Here is a 22,023-nt window from a genome sequence, read left to right on the forward strand (position 1 = left end):
TCGTCTGTGCATGTGGTTCAAGTTTGTCATTTTGGTGTCTTGTGTAATTTGTGATTGTTGTTGACATGAAGTAATGCGAGTAGGACAAATGGGCAGTTATCCTCAAAAATCTTGTGAATGTGGGAGTAACTAACGTGATTGCCATGTAGCCTTACTGCACAGATTCCACTCTATTGAATTCGCTATGAACTTATAATGAACTACCACTCACGCACCCACCAAAACCGAATAACTTAAAAAAGTTTGGAGCTCACCGAAAGGAATGTTAGATTCACCAAACACACACACCCACGCATTTTACATATTAAGAGTCGTAAGTCTCGAATACTAGAAATTAAACCTTTGTTTTATTTTTTCTCACTTTGTGGCATACAAAGGCACGCCGACAGCTTCAACTCAAGCCTTGTGGAATTTGCAGTCTGCACCACATGCAAGGTAAAAAAAATCAGGCTAACCAGCGCCCTCTGTTGATGGGTTTAACTAGTTAGCTTTCACAAATCCTCACGTAGAGGGCAGTGTAATGCTAGTCCCACCGGCTTGTCAAGAAGTTGTCAACGGCACAAATTGCACGTTGAGTAGAACATTCCAGAAAGTTCATTTGAATCGACAGCGTTTTACAGTCAAGGTGTTGTAAAAAGGAAATATCGCTAATGGAAGTTTAAAAAGTAAATAAAGACAAAAATAAAGGCCCTTCGAACCAGTTATTTTCTTCCACGCGGCCGTGCTTTTTCTTACTGGTTATAATGATGGTTTAAGTTTCAATAGAATAACTTACATACACTGTCTGCATTCATTTTAAAAAGGTTTTGAACATGTTGGCCTTTCATCTCACCTTAAACCACTAGTCTGCTTACAACATCCTGTTCCAAAGTAACCGTGAATGGCTTTGATGATATAGACACTGCAACTGTGATAAATTTTTCCAGCATTTTTGCAAAGTTTGCTTATAACACGATTGGAACTAATTTGGGATTATTGGATCTTCATATTGTTCAAATTTCTCAAAAGTGTAAGGTGCCCTGTATCTGAATGTTGCAATATTACAAATTGCTCATAAAAACAAATGTATAAGTTAATAAGAAAATCAGATGAGCTTACATTTGCAGATTACATCGACGTTACTTCACCATCCAATTATCCTAAATTAGTTCCATTTGTGTGGGTTTTTTTTAACGAAAAATTATAAAATACCTCAGAAAATGAAGAAAATAAACATAATTACTGCTACCGGGTTTAGATTGGGACATTTAAATATACCAAGTCTGCTGGAAGTCCGAGGAAAGTGGGCTATTTTGGAATCTTCTTCATATTTCATAGTTTTCTGGCCGTGACCCTCGATAAATCAAACTGTCACTAAGAATGTCAACCAAAGTCCAGGTTTTAAAATAAGGCAATTTGGATCGGGAAATAAGGAAGCACATTTTCCTCTGCCTAAAAGGAACATCAACAGCTGTACACACATGGGACAAAACACAGAAAAGAAAATTCATCAAGTTGCAGATACCTTGTTTCTCATGCGTGTATATCGCATGTACTTTAGTCACTGACAGCATCGGTTCTGGTTTCTCAACTTACTCTGCACAAGACAAACTTAGTATTTAAAAAAAGTACCCAATATGACAGACATTCGCTCTTAAATATTTAGTTATTACAAAGGCTAGAAAACATAGAGATCTTTGTGAATATAAATATAAGGCTCAATGGTAACGAGCGGCGCCATCGCCTTCGATAAATACGTATACAGTCTCTTGTTTGATCTGATGCTAGACAAATTATGTTACGAATAATAAAATATCTGTTACGAATGTATTCTGTTGGTATCTTCTTAACGGACATCTGGGAGAACATAGACAGCATTTAAGTGTCGACCATAACCCGGGGGTAGGTGAGCAGAAGTGGGACAAAATCTGTAGAGCAAAATTTGCTAAAAAGTTGCAGCTGTGGTGTGTAAAATAATCAGAAAAGAAGACTTATGGCGTGAATCTTAGAAAGTAAAAAAAAATCGCATTTGGTATTTTTGACTCCCCCACAGAACTAGAAGCCCGTTCCTTAATGCTGTCATGTTGTCCCTGGAGGGAAGGTGATATTTTTGCTGCACCTGCTGTTTCGATACTAACACCGATTTCCGTATCTTCTAAAATTTTTATCGATGATGATAAGTGTAGTATCAAGTGTGTAGTGGGTATCTCCCTCGATCTGCTTTTGAGTGTTCAGTAAGTTCGTCTAGAAAGTGAGTGACTGTATGAAGTTTGTAACCGAATTCAATATTGAAAACGGCTTTCAAGCCAGTCTCTAAGGTGGTCGGTCGTCAGTACCTGCGGCGTCTTCAGTGTTTCGATCATGGTGGCTCCGATGTACGCCATTTTCCCGTTCTCCACGATGTAAGCACGGTCAGGGTGCGCGCAGAAGGTTTCGTTGAAGTCGTTCTCCATCGTATCTACCACAACCCGCACTTTGTCCTCACTGCGCAGGTCTGACGTGAAAGTGTCGCCATCTTTGCTGATAAGTTCACTGCAAGAATCAAACAATTTCACATGAAACATTTGAATGACAGGGCGATTCGGTAAAATACAATTACTCGGTTTTGATAAAATTTAGTCTCGTTTGAGTCAAAGCAGATCAAACTTGTCAGCAAACAAACATTTTTAACGTTTAACCTAACGTTTTGTTCTGGTTTTGCAAATTAAGTTACTAGTATTACGTAAGCGTTCATGTGTCGTCTGCATAATAAATTTTGAATTAAAATCTTTTATTCGGTTTCGAGCTGCACACAAGCAAACGTTGGCACACGGCAACATCTTGTAAAATGGCGCCGCTACAAGTTCACAAGAACACCATTTATATGACCCTGGGTAAAATGAACCATGCTATAGGCGACTTAAAAACTAGGGCATCGTGAATTCAGCTTTGCATGAGGGATGTACTATGCATAATTCCGGCTACTGTGACTCCTTTATACTGTACAGTTCAACCCAACTGTACTTTTCTGGCTTTAATTGCGTCAGATATGACCTTTGACTGTTCTGGCGGTACAAAAAAGTGCCCTGCTTGTTCGTCGCGATGAGGCAGCGCGGTGGCATTGCCTGTATGGGCGATCACCGGTATGTGCTAAGTGATTGGAAACAGAGAGCCAGGCAACTCGAGGGTGTGTGCGTGAACTTTGCGTGAATGCAAGTAAGAAGTACATTCCCCCTCATTGTCAATAGAAGTACACTCCCATTTCAGTCGTCAGTCTAGTGGTTGGACGCAGGGAAAGTCTATTCAGTATATTTACACTCAGACTGACGAATGTTGGTAAAACTAGAAACTAAACGAGGTTTTCAGTCACTGCCATTATTGGCGCGCCAGCAGTATTCAAATCAGCATCGTCGATATTTTTCGGCTGAGGTAGATTCATTGGCTGACCAAGCTACGTTCAATATCAGACCACTGCTAACTCAGTTAGAGTTGTCTTGAGGTTCAATCAATCTTGCGTGGTACCGAAGCAAGTACAGGCAATTTGACAAATCTTTTCGCGGGCCCACAGTACCTACTAGCGAACCAACAGAAATCAATTTGTTGCCAAAATCTAAGATACTATGCAAAAAAATAAACAGCAACTGATATTTCTTTTTTTTTTTAATTATCGCGTGGGAGGAAAACAGTAATAAAAAGATTGGCAATCAATTTAAAAAGTGCCAACTTTTTGACAGAAAACAAGATTAACGCACGAAAAGTTCAGAAGTCGTCTGAGCGGGAGCATTTGAAGCGAGGAAAGCATTTTGCGCGCTTGCGCATTGGAAGGTTTCTCACCGTGCACACTGTATTCTGTCTTCTATACTTCTATGTTGCTTCATGAAACTGAAATTTCTTCCCATCTTGAAGCCATCTCGTGGATGAGCCTCTGTCAGATACACAAACAGGAAGTCGACTTTGGACTTGTAGTCTGCGAGTAGCTTGGACAGAGAGCCGCCATCAAGGATGGCCTGAAAAAAATGTTTAAATGATTATCCTGATGTCTCCAAAATAACAGACCTCTAGTGTTTGATTTTAAAGCCGAATCTTGTTACGTCTATCATCAATGGCTTATTGCATGCATACATATACATACATACATACATACATACATACATACATACATACATACATACATACATACATACATACATACATACATACATACATACATACACACACACATACATACATACTTAAATTTGTAAATTTGTAATTTCAGATAATTAATATTTTACTTAACTAAAGATACTCTTGATCAAGATGGTCGAAAAGTATTAATCTACAATTCGTCCGTCAGTTATTTTTGTTTACGGTAACATCACGTGAGCTGAGTCACGCGTGTCCTCGAATGAACAATATGAGTCATATTTTGGTGTTTATCCGGTACAAACATGTTTTTATATCGTAACAGATCCGTTGGGAACTTTAAAAAGAACTTTAAAAGATCAAGAAAACACCACAACAAGAAAAACAAATAAACTATCGATGAACCAACAGGAAGTCTCCACTTTGTAGGTCAGAAATTTGCTATCTCCGAAGACCAAAACCCTTTGTTCAAGCTGTGGGACGGAAAACCACATTTTGTGGATACCCTAATCTTTCAGTTAGATTATCTCCTTCCAAACGAAAACTTTCTTGAATTGAAACACACAAAAAACAGGATATACCCAAGGACACAAACGTTAAAGAAAAATGCGTAAAGAGTAAAAAGGTAAAAGTAAAATTTGTCCCTGAGTATAACTCATGTTTAGCAATGCTTGTTTTGTTCGGAACTGTTCTTTTTGGTACTTTTAATTTGAACAGATAGAGAAAAGTTTTTAAGGTTGTACGTGCTTGCAGGCTGAATAATTTAAACTTTTGCTCAAACTTTCCTTAAGGAAGCATATTTCACTCTGAAGCCAAAAAGTAAAAATCATGAGTCTCCACACAAATTTTGGTACAACAGACACAAATTACCAAAACGTTGCCGATATTTGCAATTCAAAATGGCCGCTACCTAATTCACGTTAACTCTAAGAGGAAAAAAATTAAAGTTTCGATTTTTCACACAAAAAACAAGACAGTGAAGACAGTGAAGCCCATTCTCTTTCAAAATCAAGGATAAAAATCTGGATCATAGTTCAAATGTTGGTACCAAAGAAACAAATAACCCAAGATTTACCGATATTTGAAATTCAAAATGTCCTCCAGCCCTGTGTTAACTCTGTGGAGGAAATTAGATTGTCGTCAAATAAATGCACCGGTGAAAAGTGTTTGTACTCAAACAGCCCCGAACAAGTGGTAGGTCAGAAAAATATTGTAAAAATTTGAGAGTCCGAATATCTTTTCCTCGGAGCACGTTCTATGCCTTTCTATTGCTATGCAATTTTTAGTTCATTGTTTGGCGATAGGGCCTTGTCTAGACCAAACAGTGAATTCTCAGCCCGCTCGGTCAATTTTGCTCCAACGTCATGAAAGTCTAATTGATTTTATTGAAACTGGAAGTTTAAAATATTAGATCAAACTTAACAGATACTTCGGCGGGTATCAAATTAATTACTGTTAAAATTATTCTGCCTACATTTTCTGCACGTTTCTCAAATAAATCTCGACCGACACAAGGAAGGCGCGGCATGTGGTTGAAACATTTCGCCCTTGACTATCGATAACCCTCTTTTGAACAAATGTTAGGAGTCCTTGCCCGTTTTGGAATTCCAATACTTTGCATACACGTATACAGAGTAGAGAGCTGCAAACATTTCCTATCTGAAGATCTGATACAAGTTGAATGCAAAATATTTCTATCCATCTACGAGCAGACGTTTCCATCCCTCAATTTTATGTGTTATCTGTTCTTAGCTTGGTTACCGTTTTAGTGCTTTCATTCATTAGATCAGATTTGGATCGATTTTTAAGTGAGAGAGAGCTTAAGGTGGTATGCACCTCGAAAGTGAAAGACTTTAACTTTTGCTGAATCTTTCCTTAAGGAATCTTTCAATCAGTCTCTTTTAAAATCAAGAATAAAAATCGGGGGTCACCATGCAAATTTTGGTACTAGAGAAACAAATAACCCAAGATTTACCGATATTTAAAATTCAAAATGGCCGCCATCCCTGTGTGAACTCTATAGAGAAAAATAAAATTTTCGAAATTCGAAAAACCAAGCCGGTGAAAAGTTTTCTCACGCCAAGAGCTTTAAAATAAACCCCACAAGTGGTACATGAGAAAAGAATTGTAAAAGTTTGAGAGTCCGAATATCTGTCCCCGAAGCGCATTCTATATCTTAAACATCAATGTCAAGCAAATACCACGCGGAAGCTAAAAAGTATCTTGCAGTATGCTTGCTGAGAAACATTTGCCTTTTTTGAGTCAACCTTGACCTGCGATAACTATCTTTCTCACAAATATTTTCGAGACCTTGTCCTTGTAAACTATAGCGCCTGGCCTTGCTAACTTTCATTGCATGATCACCGCACAATGTACCGAGACAGACAGTTGCCTTGGCCCCAGTCAGACAAATGTTTCTAAAGAGGCGGGTTAGCGGCAGCAGCGGTACGTGAAGTAGGTCGGTTCGAAGATCAAGAGTTGTTCATTCATCGCGTTGGTATAAACTGCCTACCTTTACTCATTTGTTATTGGCAAACGAGAGAAACACGATCGAGAAACTTAATATTCAGAAAGTTCTAGAGTCGGAAAGAGAAATATTCCAGACGATATGTCGGATATGTCTCATCCACGTTACACCAGGGTTCATTTTGGAATAGAGAAAGAAATATTATATACACATAGTCACATTGACTAGGCTATCGTTTAGGTTGATTGACACTGACGTATGCGATGGAAAGTACAAAACAAAATCACGAAATTTCGTTGACGCAAATTCAAGCAACACTTATTGCTCCCTTCGTGCCAATAGGGTATCTTTTCACTCTGGTTGTTATCATGTAACACCAATTTTGAAGTGAATTTTTCACTCTATTCAACTTCAAAGAAATTATGTTAAGTCGGTAAAAATTACGACAATGTGCATGCCATTGTCTAAAATCCAACAATCGGATATCCGATTCTCGTGAACAAATCGGCCATCAACTATAGGGCTTACGTGACAACGCGATCGTAAAATTACTATCGGCACACATGGAACGATATGGATATGCAAATAAGGAGCGGTTACGATTTACAGACGTAGCCATTTGATTGGCTGCCGTATATCGCCCGATTCTCTTATTCTCAACATTACGCGGCAAATCCTACCCAATTCGGCGTCTGTCTAGACAGACTTTGCAGACTGCATTTATAAAAAGGTGTCAGGCCTTGCACTCTTTTCTATTAGGGGAGAACCATTTGATTTCGGGCGTGTGGAGGAAATGGGTATGGCAGCAATTTTTTCCCGTCACTGTGGCAGCAATTTTTTTTCTATTGTTTGTCCTGCATAATTTTTTTTTACACACGTGGAAGCAATGCAATTTTTTTCGTGAGTGCCATTTTTAATATGCGGTTCTTGAGTTAATTAAATGTCACTGGTTAACGACTGCACATCTAAAAATAACGAGTAGTATTATTCTGTGTGAGCACAGGACAGATGACATTAAATTAGAGGGCAGAGATTGTGTAAAACAAAGGATTGTCTCTATTTATTGAAATTAAGTAGTAAAAATCTGGGAAAAAACTACCAGAGCATCGTGTGGAGTTGCAAGAGACCGAAAGCGATATGTCCTCCCTCTCGCATCGAAAATGTTGAAACTTTGATGTGTGCAATGATTCAATATAGTACAATCTGAGAGGTGTTTCAATCTGTTTGTACTAGATAAAGCTATTTGAAAATGACAAAGGACACATAGGAGAGCGAGAGAGGGGTATCCTATGTCATTTTTTTCTCAAGACATTTGATCTATTTTTCCCCTTCTTCTTCACCTGCTGATAATTTTCCCCAAAAATCCTCCAGCCCCCCCCCCCCCCGAAATCAAATGAAGTTACGGTCCCTTACGATCACACCCGGCGAGCCTTGGACATCTATCACCATTCACCATCACCCGAATTTTTCGGATTTACCATTCGAGGTTTCGATGGGTAAACGCTGTCTAAGGTCGGTCAGAGTACGCTTACTTATAAAGTTTCTTTTCTTCGCAAGAATGTGAGTGGCGGGGGCCCTGCCGCAAAACAAATACAGCTTCTGTATGAGCTGCAGTCCTTTGAATTTATATCCGCTATGCTATCTTTTGATGATTTTAGTCAGCTACGATACTAATATAGCTTCTGTGAACTACACTTTCTTTTAAATTAATTCCATCCTGCTATTAGTGATCTCTGAATAAAAATTAGTATGGAAAGTATTCAACAGACAGAAATAGACCAAAAATGCTAAATCTATCGTGCATGTACATGTTGCATTGAAATGAACTCAGCTTTACTATTAATATCACTAGATTATACCATTAGATGAATCACGTGCTGTATTAGAAAAAAATTGGTAGTTGATGAGTTTTAGCAGACCAAACTTTATTTTAAAAAGTACAGTGTCTCAAATATAGTAATGGAGGCAGTTATTCGTTGCTGAGTTTCGAATTCCGGCCAACGGCGCGCCAGGTTTAACACAGGATGATAGCATTTATTCCCTCTGGCCTTTGGAGTCCGTCCAGACGGTAATAAAAACCGTAACATGTTCTATCACGATTTCACTAAATATAACTCATCAGAACATAGGAGATTTTGCTATTTTTCACGCAAAGTTATTTTGCATGACCTGAAGTCACCCTAAAAATGATACACGACTTACGAGTACGTCACGACTTTTGGTTTGTGGAACGACAGCATGACGTCAGAACAGTACCGTCAAGTGATCAGCTGGGATGCCAGAGTACGGCCTATATGGTACGCCTTCAGAAATATTCGGAACGGATTGACCTAAGGCATACATACCTAGATACATACATAGATACACAGATACATACCTAGATACATACCTAGATACATACCTAGATACATACATACATACATACATACATACATACATACATACATACATACATACATACATACATAGTTATATGATGATATAGTTGTGTATACAGTTATATATTGTTATATCTGTAATTATATTTGCAGTGATATATATACAACTGTAACAGCAGATAAATACGCGCCTAGCGCTGCATACTCACCCTTAGCGGGGGTCAGCTAAATGAAGAAGCGATGACAACCGTTGGTCGTTCGTTCTGTGTAGTAAGGCTTGGGAGAGAGTGCCTCTGCTGTGTGTCAAGACTCACGACATCAACATCCGGGATGCTGTCACCTATCCTCAGGTTGCCGGACTGCATCATCGACCTGAACTCGTACATAAAATCAAGATGGCGGCGTACCTATTTTTGCAAAATAACATATACAGAATGTATACACTTATGTTATTAGAACTAGTAGAATTCGCTGATATTTGCTGCTGTAGACTATTATATTTGCAAAAAACCGTATACACTCCTATCATGCCACATCTGAGACCGTAATTTTGGCGCCAAAATACAACTTCTGCATGAACGATAATTTATAGTTTGCTTAAATCTCTTGATTTTTCTTGATGTGTTTTATTGTTTATTTTACGAAGAATTGAATGTAGTCTACCTCTGGGTCTTTCTCGTATTTCTGGAGCAGCATCTCTATGACAAACACGCCCATTGGTGTTCCTTTGAAGTCGGGAAATTCTGGACATGTTTCTCGTAGCACCTGGTTGGCGGTGTCCGACCATATCGTCATCATGCCAATGATGACAGTCGGACTCGCTGGGTCGAGATTATCGTAGAGGAGTTGGGTTTCTTCAGAAAATGTCAATTCTCGGTGTTTTCTTGCTATCTGAATGACCAGATCTCTGTTTTGCAGAAAGTTAAATAGTTTTCCTGTAATACAAGATGGAAAGAAGAAGTTAAACATTGGAAATTATGTCTGGAGCGAGATAAATAATATGCGTTCTCATAAGGTCAAAATAAAAGCATGTGTGTTTGTGTTACACGCCCCGGGGAAATAGGTTACGTTGGTCGGATGGGGAATTTTTGCTTTTGTTTTTGAATCACTGAGATCAAATTATGGAAACGGACAACTGTGGTAGATTAATTACTAATTTATAATTAGGATAGGTCGGATTACCAGAAACTAAGAATAAAAGCGATTGGGGTAGATCAACTTACGGGGTGAGTCCCGTGGAATATTTTTACATATGAGTCTTGTACAATCGTGCATAATGCTTGTATAAAATCGATTTTGCAATGGAGTTCCACGACTGTCTTATCGCTGAAACACACACTGCTCTTTCAGGAAGGAAGAAATTAACAATTACTATGCTAATTAATATTCGATATCGTCTTTAATATTGATATATTTAAATTCTACGTCAACTCAGTCAACTGAAATCAGCCATACTCCCGAAAGGACCGAATTCTTGTCAAATCGTGAAACTCTCGTACCAGAAGTAAATTCTATTGACGTTGCCATGGTGAATGATTGCTATGGCAGGGCTGTCCTTTCGCGCCACACTAGCCACACCTGTTCATGGAAAAGCTTACGATGAAATTTTTTCTACGGAAATGTTCAAAAAAGTCGAGCGAATATTCTCTGGATGAAATCACGCTTGAATGTGAAGGAATGCGGTACGACAGTGTTAATTTCCCGGTGCGAAACAGTCACTTGCTCAAAACTATGTACATTGCCAACAGAAAGGGTATTATGTTTGCCAGCCTCACCTAAAATTCCTTGCACAAAAGGGAGTACCTTAACATTTTAAATGTTGTGACATTTCTAACAAAATTGACGAAATTTACGTGTTAAGTGCTCATAAGTTAATGAGTGGCCAAAACGTGTCAGACAGCTTACCGTACAGACAGGCAAACAGACGAGATAAGTATACATAATTCACTTAATTTTTTCCGCATACCAGATCACCGCGTTATCGGATACAGTGACATTTGTACATGTCAAGAAACTTGTCACCTCGTTTAAAAGCTCAAATTAAAGTCACTTCAGAGTTTTTCACGTTGACGTCACCCCTATTGCTGTCACTTGTTTCACAATCAAGCGGAGACGAGACGCTAGACACTGGAGTAATATTTTCATGTATCTCTCTATGTCTTCGTTCATTTGGAGGGAAAATATATATAACTTTACATAAGCCAAGATCTTTATGTTTAAATCAAAAAGTTGCACGTCATTTAATATGATAAACCATGCATATATATATATATATATATATATATATATATATATATATATATATATATATATATATATATATATATATATATATATGATAGATAGACAAATAGATAGGTAAGTGGATATAGATATATATTTACGACGACGCATTATTTCAATGAGATTCATTAGCAAATAGATTACTACACAAGGTTTTGACGCTTAATTTTTTACTCCAAGCTACTTGTAAATTATGTTCTTAGGTTCAGATTTTGAGAAATGTTGAAACCTAGCTATCGGTAATGCGTTACGTCACACATCATGACGTGAGGATTATATTCTGTTTGGTATTTTGCGTGTGATTGTGTGTTTTCCCCACATGGTACACTGTCTGCAGTTTACTAAAATTGATGCGTAATAGCTACTATAAAACGTTACCCTTTCTGATTCAAAAGTGTCTGATGATGCTGATCAAAGCGCCGTGCCATATGGCTCAGCTCGGCTCAACGAATCGCCTTGTCCGAGAAGGAGGTCACTGCACCACGTGCTCAACACGCTCGGCGGCGTGATGTGCAACCACCCATCCACCCACGTAAAAAAAACAAAAATCTTTCCAATATTGCGACACTCCCTGTGCTATTCAACACTATTTGATGGAGAAACAGCATTTTAAAAAGAGGAGACAATATCCACTAAAATGACGAAATCCAGATAAGGACACAAGATAAAGTTTTATGAGTCGGAACCTCATATCATCCCATTCTTCGCTCAACGTGTTGGTATTTTCTGTATTGTGCATCATTTATTCCCGTTTGCAAGACATCACAATGTTTGAAATGTAATTAAACAGAAGTTACGTGGTAAGATTTCATAACTCACACTGGTTCTAAAACCGTGGGAAGACTCAAAGGAACGCGACTGTCTATCTATTTCATCTCCTGCCCTGGACTCCTCCCAAGTATAGTGGATAATGCTCTCAAGACTTAACGATCGTAAGAAGGGACAACACGTATATTAGTTTCAGCTGACATGCATACATACATTTACATACATAGGCATATGCAAAACGATTGGAACTATTTTATGAGAACTGGATCTTTATAGATTTCAAATTTCTCAAAAGTGTTGGGTGCCCCATACTGAATGTTGCAATTAACTATTACAAATTACTCATAAAAACACGTGCATTGCTTAGAGAGAAAAGCAGATGAGCGTACATTTGCAGAATAAACCGACATTAATTCACTATCCAATTATCCCAATTTAGTTCCAATCGTGTTATACATAGATAATACATAGATACAAAGATACATACATAAGCTTAGATAATACATGCATTCATTCATACATACATACATACACACATACATACATACATACATACATACATACATACATACATACATACATACATACATACATACATACATACATACATACATACACATACCCGCCCGCCAACCTACAAACCTACTTACCTACCTCCTACCTACCTACCTACATACATACATGCATGCATGCATACACGCATTCATTCATTCATTCATTCATTCAAGGATATATAACAGAGGGAGAGACAGACATTTAGACAGACGGGCAGACAGAAGGTAGAGGAGGAAGGCATGACATGTTCAGACAAAAAAGCAGATTCCCAGAATGTGCTAGTCATGGTGACAAATATTGGATACGGGATGACTAACCAGAATAATTGACCGATAATCACGCGACTGGCTGTCGAAACATCTACATTGTTGAGGGGTCGGTTCCAATGAATTGGTGCATGGTGCGTGTGTCTCAAACTTTCGAAGTCACTGCGGCTGACGCGATGACGTCAATGGATGACGTCACGCAGAGTTGGTGCATGGCGCTACCGAGTCCACAACCAATGGGGTTACTGGAAGTCGCAGACTCCGCAGTTAACTAAGTCATGGGGCTCGCTATTTGGATAGTTTCGAGTTCAAAAGGAAAATTCCTCGCAGGCACGACCATCTAATTTCCAACACAGTGATGATACGGTTCTTAAGAAGGGCAATGACGACAAAATCCAACTTGCAGAGTATGCCCATGATATCGCATCATTCGAGGCCCATCAGTCAATAATGTATGGTCAAATCCGAGATCTGAAATTCTGATCGTCATCGGGCAATATAACACTCTAAACCCTATAAAGTCGACATCTTTTGTATGGAATATAAAAATCTTGAGCGGAATGAAGTTTGCCTTTCGATTCTGTCACGTCAGTGACTTTGATGTCTGTTCGATAGTCGAAATGTAAATCTCGCCACATTTAACATCTTAGTCAACTGTTACATGAACGCTTCATACCTACATGTACAGTCATTTTGCTCGCATTGCCCCCATTTATTCTTTTAACGCAAACGTTTGACTTGTCGACAAGCTCGATCATGATGAAAAGATAGCTGTGATTAGGTTGCGATAAAATGCCTTAAAATGACCTTGAACTGGCCGGGGCAACAGCAGCTGATGAAACTACAAAAAATAAAAGCTTCCCGCGAAAAACGAAATTCGTGAAATCTAACAAGTGTGATCTGCACAAGTACCCACCTCTCACAACTGAGTGCGATCAAAGGCATAACATGAGCATTACAGCAGAGAAAAAATAGCATACGTCCATCCCTATGCGGGCTTTGAAATCTATACCAAATCTTATCATTCATGCTCTACTTCAGTCTTCTGGCGCGCAAAACCGAAAACGGTGTCAAAGGGTCGCTACATGAAAAGCAAAGACTCAAGGTCACGTTCAGTCATTCTGTATTATATTTGCTGAGTCATTTGTGAAGAGACTGGTTTTTTTTTACCTTTGATAAAAAACTAAGGAGCTTTATACTGAAGGCTGTTTGATGAAGAATTTCAAAATTGGTGAAATTAGTGCTAACAGTTTGTAATATCAAGAAATAGCTGAAGACTCAGTTTTTCTGAGAATTACAGCTGGCTGACGAGAATTTGTGTTCAGAAAGGACGCGCCAAGGAGATTCGTGGCGAGCAGACGATCATTGGTTTGGCGGGAAAAAGCGAGTCATGATACTTTTATGCAGAATGCAGTGTACCTCCAATACTACTAGCTAAAACGAAAGCGTCATGGAAAGCTTCCCGAACGACATTCCAAACAGTTTGATGTACTGTAGTCGCCCATTGTAGAAGCTCAAAAAGCATTAACTCCATGTGTCTTGAAACCGTCGGAGTATTTCAGGGTGGGTAGACACCTAGGGGAAGGTCTCAGCGCGTGAACAAAGGTTCTCTTGTCGCCGCTTTCATTAATAATTCATCTAGCACAAGGCGCTTGAAACAGAATACATCTGACGTAAATTGACTATCAATTCCCCGTACTCAATGCAGTATATAAGAGACAATCATATGTATCAAAAGAAAAAAAAACAACGGAAAAAAAAACCGCAGACGCAACGGAATTGCAAAACCTGTTGCTGTTCAAACAAATTTACAAAGATGATGACAGAAGAACTTATGGTGCGTTCACAGGGTACTGTACGTATAGACACATCACAGGCGTGCCGATGAACAAAACGCCCGAACGAAATGACTGCACGCAAGCCCATGTTAAAGCCCCCACCTTATCGATCGATCCACCCCGGTAGTCCAGATTTAACCACTTTACAACTTTGGCTTAACTTCTCAAAAATGTACGTCCCCCTAGCTCTCATCACGTAGGAATGTCTGTCGATTGCCAGCGAAACCAATACTTTTATTTTTAAAGTCTAGTCATGCGCGGGGTGTGCTGTCGGGTAGCTTTCCATTTTAATTACTACACCATTTACCAATCGACACGTCACGGTGTAGGAGATTTTAAAACTTTGGAAAACGTGAAAATTACCACATTTCATAATTAAGGCCTAGTAGTGACATTAGTAGGTACGGTATGCAATAAAAATCGACAAGTATAAAATCGCTAAAGTGGATTCTGATGTTCCAGACACAGCAAATGAACTATAGCGTTATTTGCGATGAATGTGTCAGTATTTCCAGTTGGCAACCAGTTGGGATATACGTGTAGTCACGTCACGACTTGCATGAATAAACTGTCTCCTGTAGTCAAAGCGACCACTTTACTTTTCGAATTTTGTCTAAATGCAAATCACTGTGGGCGCCAATCGAGAGTTTCTGAAACTTAAAAAAAAGTTTAAAACAAGAGAGCCATAAAAAGAAGAAAATCTTCAGGAAAAAAATTTCACTTACCATTCATCAAGTTCGCCATCATGGCCATTGGGGGACCATCGTGAGGGTGGGCACCGTTCATCGGTGCTGGGCCCATCATCATCTTCGGCATCGGGCCGGCGCCGGCCGTAGGCCCTCCACGCATACTGGACAGCAGCTTCAAAGACATCAAATGGTGGACCGGGAAGTTTCGAAGTTTTTCTCGCCTTTCGGTTCTTGTCGAAATCAGCTGGTAGAACTACTGACTTTCCGCTGAAACCGTCCCTTTTATACATCGCGTTCTGTTCACCTTATATCGCCCCCTCGCGCGATTATTTGCCGGGCACCCAGGTAAATATAGGTCAGGGCAAGAAAGTAGGCCACACAATGACCCGATTAAGTGAATGACCTCTCATACTTGTGGACACCCTAGGCACTGATCAGAATGCAAGCCTTAAGTCGAGTATAATAAAAATGTCAACATACCTTTAAAATGTGTTAACCTACCGCAAAACATTAATTTATTCGATGATAATATTTTGCCTGAGTGTGTACGAATTGTCAAAAACTCACGCTAAAATCGTTCGGCCAGTCTCAAATTGGTATTATCTAAGTGCATAATCATCAGTAGGCTAGAGGGACAGAATTATGTGTCAAAAACCGAGACATTCGATGAGGCTGATGAAATCATTGTGTTTAACCAAATGGTTGTACGCATCTGTTGCGCAAGACAGGAATTCTTCGATAGTGTGTCACCTATATGAAGATCGCTTGAATGAAAAAGCTCGAACTATTTGGCATAGCTATACTTGTAGAGGTAAATTGCTCCTTGCTATTGTTTGCGTATAGTGTACACGTGCCTTACGTTGAGTAACCATATATGTAGATATACAGCCGTATTCGCTGTAAACGTCCATTCGCAAAAGCCCATTGTTCGTGACGCGAACACTGGGGGCACCTTCTACGCACTTCTTGTATTCGAAGATAGCTTTGAGTCAAAGAACCTTGTTTATATCTGAGAAACAGTGTCAACAAGTTTTTTTCCTCGAAGTCTTGAGTCGATAACCCCACTTCCGCGTCTAAAGCAGGCTTTCCGTCGTAAACATAAATACTGACTAACCACTTGTTTATTAATAATAAAGTGCGGGAAAATTGCAAAACATTTATTTTTCGGACGTGAATTTGCCACACAGGCGTGGTGTCAACGACCGGTTAGTGGGTCTGATTTACAGAAATGCGGTTTTTGAGACACCGATATTATCATCCTTAAACGAAAACACGACCCAATGCATAATAGGTATACGGACTATGTACATTGTGCTACACAACATTGTTTGTTTTATTAAAATTAAGCTTACTCGTACTAGGCCTAAGCGTCACTTTTTCGACAGAACTGTCCAGGTTTACGAACGTTCGACAAACATTTGATAATCTGCACTTGACCCTGTGGACGTGTCTACTCGTCCTCTTTTTGTCTTCGTCCCTAATGTCTACCAATCCTTACTCGCTGTGAAATAACCCATAAAATCATAGGTGTCCCCAGTAAGAAGTGAACTGCACTCCTGACGGAAACCATTCGGATTGCTTTCGTCATTTTCGACGAATGAATAACAAAAAAAGGTAGAAATCAAAAATGGCACGACTTCATGTTGTAGAGCGCGACCAGTATTCCGTATTTGTGAGGGGTGGGTCATTGGGATCTTTGGAGTGGTCAAAACTGAATTTGTTGATCTGCTGAGAAATAGCCTTAAAGTTTTTGAAAATAATTGTACCAATGTAAATCGAGACTGATATGTGTATGTAATTCCGAACAGCATACTATGCCTAATTAAAGAATATGTTCAAATATATTTAATTTCGGAAAACTAAAATGTATCTTTGCATGCTGACCCCCCCCCCCTGGAGGCTACGACGGTGCGTCCCTTGGAAAAATCCAGTGCCATAGTCCAGTATGTTAGTTTCCCGCCAGGCACTGTTCGTTCGGCACGTAAACTAGCGAATCAGCAGAAAAAATACGAGCGCGTGAGCTTGAGCACAGCAGGATAAAGTTGGCACCAATTTTTCTACAATATTTGCGTGACGCACATTGCGAATTAAACTATCGACCCTGTCTGATGGCAAATCTTTGAAGAAAATATTTTGATTGAGCCCAAAGCCAGGAAGAAATCTAAGGCTAAATGAGATTCCCCCTGGTGGGACTTCTGTTCTGTGTCAAGTTGACCCGGCTACTTCATTCATATCATTTTTCATTTATTTGTGGGAGGGGCTTCCGTACACAGAAACAACACTCTGCCACGAACCTCCAGTAACATACGCTCTTCAGTAAACCACATGGGGAATGTGCCGCAGATCACGACTGCCGTGCGTGTGTGACTGCTGTCCACTTTCAGACGACATTGCAGTCGGTCAACGGAGAGCCAATCACCTATTTGCCAAAACAAATTTAAGCAGGCGACGATCCTATTGTGGACTAGACTTTGCTTGCGTCGACTTTTCGTGTGACCGGTCGTCAAACCTTTTGGGCAGGACGAACGCGGTGTGGAAACACTTCGTGTAGAAATTTTGGACACCTGTTGACTGAACGTGAATAATATTAAAACGAGAAATAAAAATCTAAGGCGTTTATTTTTCTACATAGTGTGGATGCCATATAAGAAACCTATTGTCATACTGACACCACCGTAGGCTTATGTATTGAGAGTGGCTTAGAAAATAGCTAACTTAAGCCCGAAATTGGCTCTGCCCGTTTATGGTTAATGGGCTTTACGTTTTTCAATCGTGTGGCTAATTCGTAATTGTTCACACCTCGCGATCTGCGCTATGTACAATTTGCAACACACCTTTGGGAACCAGTTTGGCAGATGTGGCTCGTCTGAATATATCAAGTGACCCTTCGTTTGAACAAGGAACTACGGTGGCCCCTACACGCCACGGAACTCTATTACTTTTGAATATAAACTCTAATTTTTCTTGACAATATCTTTAATATTTGTGAGAGATTTATTTTCTCCACCGCAAACTTTTAATTTTGTACGGGCAACTTTATCTTAACATTATCTTAACTTTACTTCTCGAAAGTAGCTTTAGTTTTAACAATAAAGAAAATATGTTTCTCAAAAGTTTTTATTTTGTAAAACAAACGTAAATTTTTTCAAGATAACAGACTCCCCTACACGTCATGGAAATTTATTACTTTTGAACATAAACTCATATTTCTTGGCAATATATTTAATATTTGTAAGAAATTTTATTTCTCCACAGCAAACTTTTATTTCTGAACGCAGAAACTTTATTTTTGGGGTAAACTGTTTTTAAAAACTTTTAACAAAAACACTTTAACTTTTAAAAATTAACATTAACTTTGAACAAAATATTTGTTTCTCAAAAACGTTTTTTATCCGAAAAGAAGTAAAAATTGTTCAACAGAGTGTTGAAGATATTTGCTGAGCGCGAACTGAGTTACTTAAATGACATAACCTTATGTCCTTAGAGCAGAAAACTTAAATTCTTAAAGAAAAGTTTTATTTTTCAAGAGTAAAAATTATTTCTTTATGGAAAAAAGATTTTCTCAGAGCAGCAAATTGAAATATAGTGAATAAATTTTTTTCTCAATGGAGAGAAATTATTTTCTGAAGACAACAAAACTAATTCCTTCAAGATATATTTTCCACATATGAGTGTGGTTTAAGAATTTGGTAAAACTGAACTGAAACGAAAAGGAGAACGAAAAAGGGATGAAAAAGTCAAACTTACTTTTCTTCAGAGCGAAATTTATTTCTGAGAGGAGAAATATTTCATGTGAGGGCGCAATTACCTATAATGCATAGCAAACTCTTTCTAGCGAGAGTAAACATACTTTTGGAAGAGTAAAACAATTTTTCCGACGAGCAAAACTATTTTAACGGCGGCGGAAGTTAAAGTATCCCACCATGCAACACCCAAGTTTGATGACCCAGAGTCTCCGAGTTGGTAGCCGGTATCAGACAGTTCGTGTTCATGTCGGCTACATGGACGATCTGCTCTCCGAGACAACCATGACTGACTTCATCGGCGATACGGGCACGCCTGCCCGGCCCTACCCTGCCTGCGTACGATGCTGTGTGTTGGGGCCGTATAACGCCGGGAACTCACAACATCGTACACAGGGCTACGGGCACGCGGGTCAGTTGCTGCGGATCCATAGCCCTACCATTCCCTGTGCTGGTTATGTTAACCAGCACAGGGAGTGGTAGGGCTACGGATCCGCAGCAAGCGGGTCAGTTGCCACTTGTCTGAGTCCCCGAAGAACGGTTTTATGTTTGAGTGATTCGTCCTGACGGCAGACGGTGTGCGACGGGACCGCATTGGGGTTCTTCATTAGCTCTGCATGACATAGCCCTGCGAACAGGTCTGTGTGTTCCGGCGTTATTATACGTTATTAGAGAGGTTTAGTTACACGTAATTACGTGTAACTAAACCTCTCTACTATACGCCGGGAACACACAGACCTGTACGCAGGGCTATGCATGGCAGGGCTGTGTGTTACCGGCATTATACAGTCTCCCGCCACCAATAACACCGGTAACACACAGCACACACAGCCAATGTGTGTGATATTCATCTTTTCTAAGAGGAGAAGCCAGATTCGTAATTTATAGAAACTGAAACTGAACCGAACCCGCCAGATTTGACCACAGTCGCGGACTGGTTTTGACTTTCACGTACGTGTGGTTTGCGGGGTCAAAAACGTGAAAGTCTACCAGCCCGTAAACAGTCCGGGTTATGTCCATAGAGAGGATATTACGATTGACCAATCAGCGAACCTGCCGCCGCCAACGTCATGAATAATTAACCATGCAATCCGTGGCTCGCAGATTGTAATGAGTTCGGAACTTTCGGCCAGATTTCACCCTTTATTTTTAGCACTAGGTAGTTTTTAGATGTAGACGTTATGCACAATGTTCAGTACGGTCGAGATGGCGACTGACACTGGTGGTTATTATATCGAATATTACTTCTTTGGATGGTTTTCCTGGCTAGGTACCGCTCCTAGAAATCAGGATTTGACCCTTGTAAATTTACAGCAAGTTATTTGTCGCCAAATATCGCCTATTTTGGTCAAATTTAATTTAACCTTTCCATCTGTAGCATGGAGAATGTTTCAAGCTTTGCAACGATGGGTCAACTGTTCTTGTCAATGATCGGAGCACGATGGAGCACGATTTTTTCGATCACCATGCATTTCCCGGTACGATTGACCCTTCGCTCAGAAAAACGCGCGCAGAATCAATCGCCGAGAAGTTAACCAGAAGCTGGTAAAGAGTACGAAAAACGTCCAATAACTCTTTGTCGAACATGGTCTAGGGTAAAGAAACTCAGAAAACTATTCCTGAAAAAATCCTTACAGTTTTTAACGCGGTAGAACGTCGCAAATTGACTCGACACCTCCGGGTAGCCAACATTCTCACTCGATCGGTCACGGTGGATCAGTCAGGTCATATCGCGATCTCAGCATAACATTCCAAAGTGAACCCACTTAACCTTTAACCTCATTACATATACAGTATGTGATTGGTTCTTGCTTTAACCTCATTACATATACGGTACGCCATTGGCTTTTCATATTATCCTCTATATGGACATAACCCGGACTGGGTAAAAGGCATATCCCGCCGAAAACACCACAGCTGTGGACCCCTGTGGACCCACAACTACTGTTTTGAACCACGCTCGACTGTGGTCAAATCTGGCGGGCCAGGTTCAGTTTCAGTCGAAGACTCTATCAATTACGAATCTGGCTTATAGAAAAGATGACTATCACACAACATAACATTTCACAACACAGCAACTGATGAAGGAATAGCTCTGGATGGCAGGGCTGTGTGTTACCGGCGTTATGTGGTGGAAGGCCGTATAACGCCGGTAACACACAGCCCATGCACAGCTAATGAAGGAATCCAATGCGGTCCATCCCGTCGCACAACGAATCACTCAAACACAAAACCCGTTCTTCAGGGACTCAGACAAGTGGCAACTGTTGAACTGACTCGTTTGCGTGCCCGTGCCCATAGCCCTGCGTACGATGCTGTGTGTTCCCGGCGTTATACGGCCCCAACACACAGCATCGTACGCAGGCAGGGTAGGGCCGGGCTAGCTGCAGTACAGTACGGCAAACCGTCCGACCCAAATACCCAGGTAAAACCTCGAGGTACTGTACTGCAGCTAGGGCCGGGCTAGCGTGCCTGTATCGCCGATGAAGTCAGTCATGGTTGTCTCGGAGACTCTGGGTCATCAAACTTGGGTGTTGCATGGTGGGATACTTTAACTTCCGCCGCCGTTAAAATAAAGTTTTGCTCGTCGAAAAATGTTTTACTCTTCCCAAAAATATGTTTACTCTCGCTAGAAAGAGTTTGCTATGCATTATAGGTAATTGCGCCCTCACATGAAATATTTCTCCTCTCAGAAATAAATTTTGCTCTGAAGAAAAGTAAGTTTGACTTTTTCATCCTTCCTTTTTCGTTCTTTCTCAGTTCAGTTTTACCAAATTCTTAAACCACACTCATATGTGGAAAATATATCTTGAAAGAATTAGTTTTGTTGTCGTCAGAAAATAATTTCTCGCCATTGAGAAAAAAGTTTTATTCTCTGTATTTCAATTTGCTGCTCTGAGAAAATCTTTTTTCCATAAAGAAATTAATTTTACTCTTGGAAAAACAAAACTTT

General features: G+C 39.8%; 2 protein-coding genes across 2 annotated transcripts; both read right to left on the bottom strand.

Annotated features, from left to right (window-relative positions):
- Window positions 1-325: 325 nt before the first annotated feature.
- LOC139139782 (uncharacterized) lies at window positions 326-17,521 on the bottom strand. The gene is made up of 5 exons (XM_070708692.1): window positions 15,364-17,521; window positions 9,592-9,863; window positions 9,138-9,335; window positions 3,793-3,965; window positions 326-2,511 (listed from the first exon to the last, which is right to left on the bottom strand). Exons 1-3 carry the CDS (start codon window positions 15,509-15,511, stop codon window positions 9,150-9,152), a joined length of 606 nt encoding a protein of 201 aa, XP_070564793.1. The 5' UTR covers window positions 15,512-17,521; the 3' UTR covers window positions 326-2,511; window positions 3,793-3,965; window positions 9,138-9,149.
- On the bottom strand, window positions 2,262-5,611 carry LOC139145275 (type I iodothyronine deiodinase-like). Its single transcript, XM_070716324.1, has 3 exons — window positions 5,558-5,611; window positions 3,793-3,965; window positions 2,262-2,511 (listed from the first exon to the last, which is right to left on the bottom strand). Exons 1-3 carry the CDS (start codon window positions 5,609-5,611, stop codon window positions 2,262-2,264), a joined length of 477 nt encoding a protein of 158 aa, XP_070572425.1.
- Window positions 17,522-22,023: the final 4,502 nt, after the last annotated feature.

Source organism: Ptychodera flava, chromosome 1, assembly GCF_041260155.1.
Source record: "Ptychodera flava strain L36383 chromosome 1, AS_Pfla_20210202, whole genome shotgun sequence".
Taxonomy (NCBI): domain Eukaryota; kingdom Metazoa; phylum Hemichordata; class Enteropneusta; family Ptychoderidae; genus Ptychodera; species Ptychodera flava.

Coding starts and splice junctions, on each gene's coding strand:
- LOC139145275 (XM_070716324.1), bottom strand. CDS start 5,611: ATGCCGCGCCTTCCTTGTGTCGGTCGAGATTTATTTGAGAAACGTGCA. Junction 3,966..5,557: donor TTGAGAAACGTGCAGAAAAT/GTAGGCAGAATA, acceptor CATTTTTTTCAG/GCCATCCTTGATGGCGGCTC. Junction 2,512..3,792: donor GACAGAATACAGTGTGCACG/GTGAGAAACCTT, acceptor TGATTCTTGCAG/TGAACTTATCAGCAAAGATG.
- LOC139139782 (XM_070708692.1), bottom strand. CDS start 15,511: ATGTCTTTGAAGCTGCTGTCCAGTATGCGTGGAGGGCCTACGGCCGGC. Junction 9,864..15,363: donor GATGGCGAACTTGATGAATG/GTAAGTGAAATT, acceptor CTTGTATTACAG/GAAAACTATTTAACTTTCTG. Junction 9,336..9,591: donor AATACGAGAAAGACCCAGAG/GTAGACTACATT, acceptor TTGCAAAAATAG/GTACGCCGCCATCTTGATTT.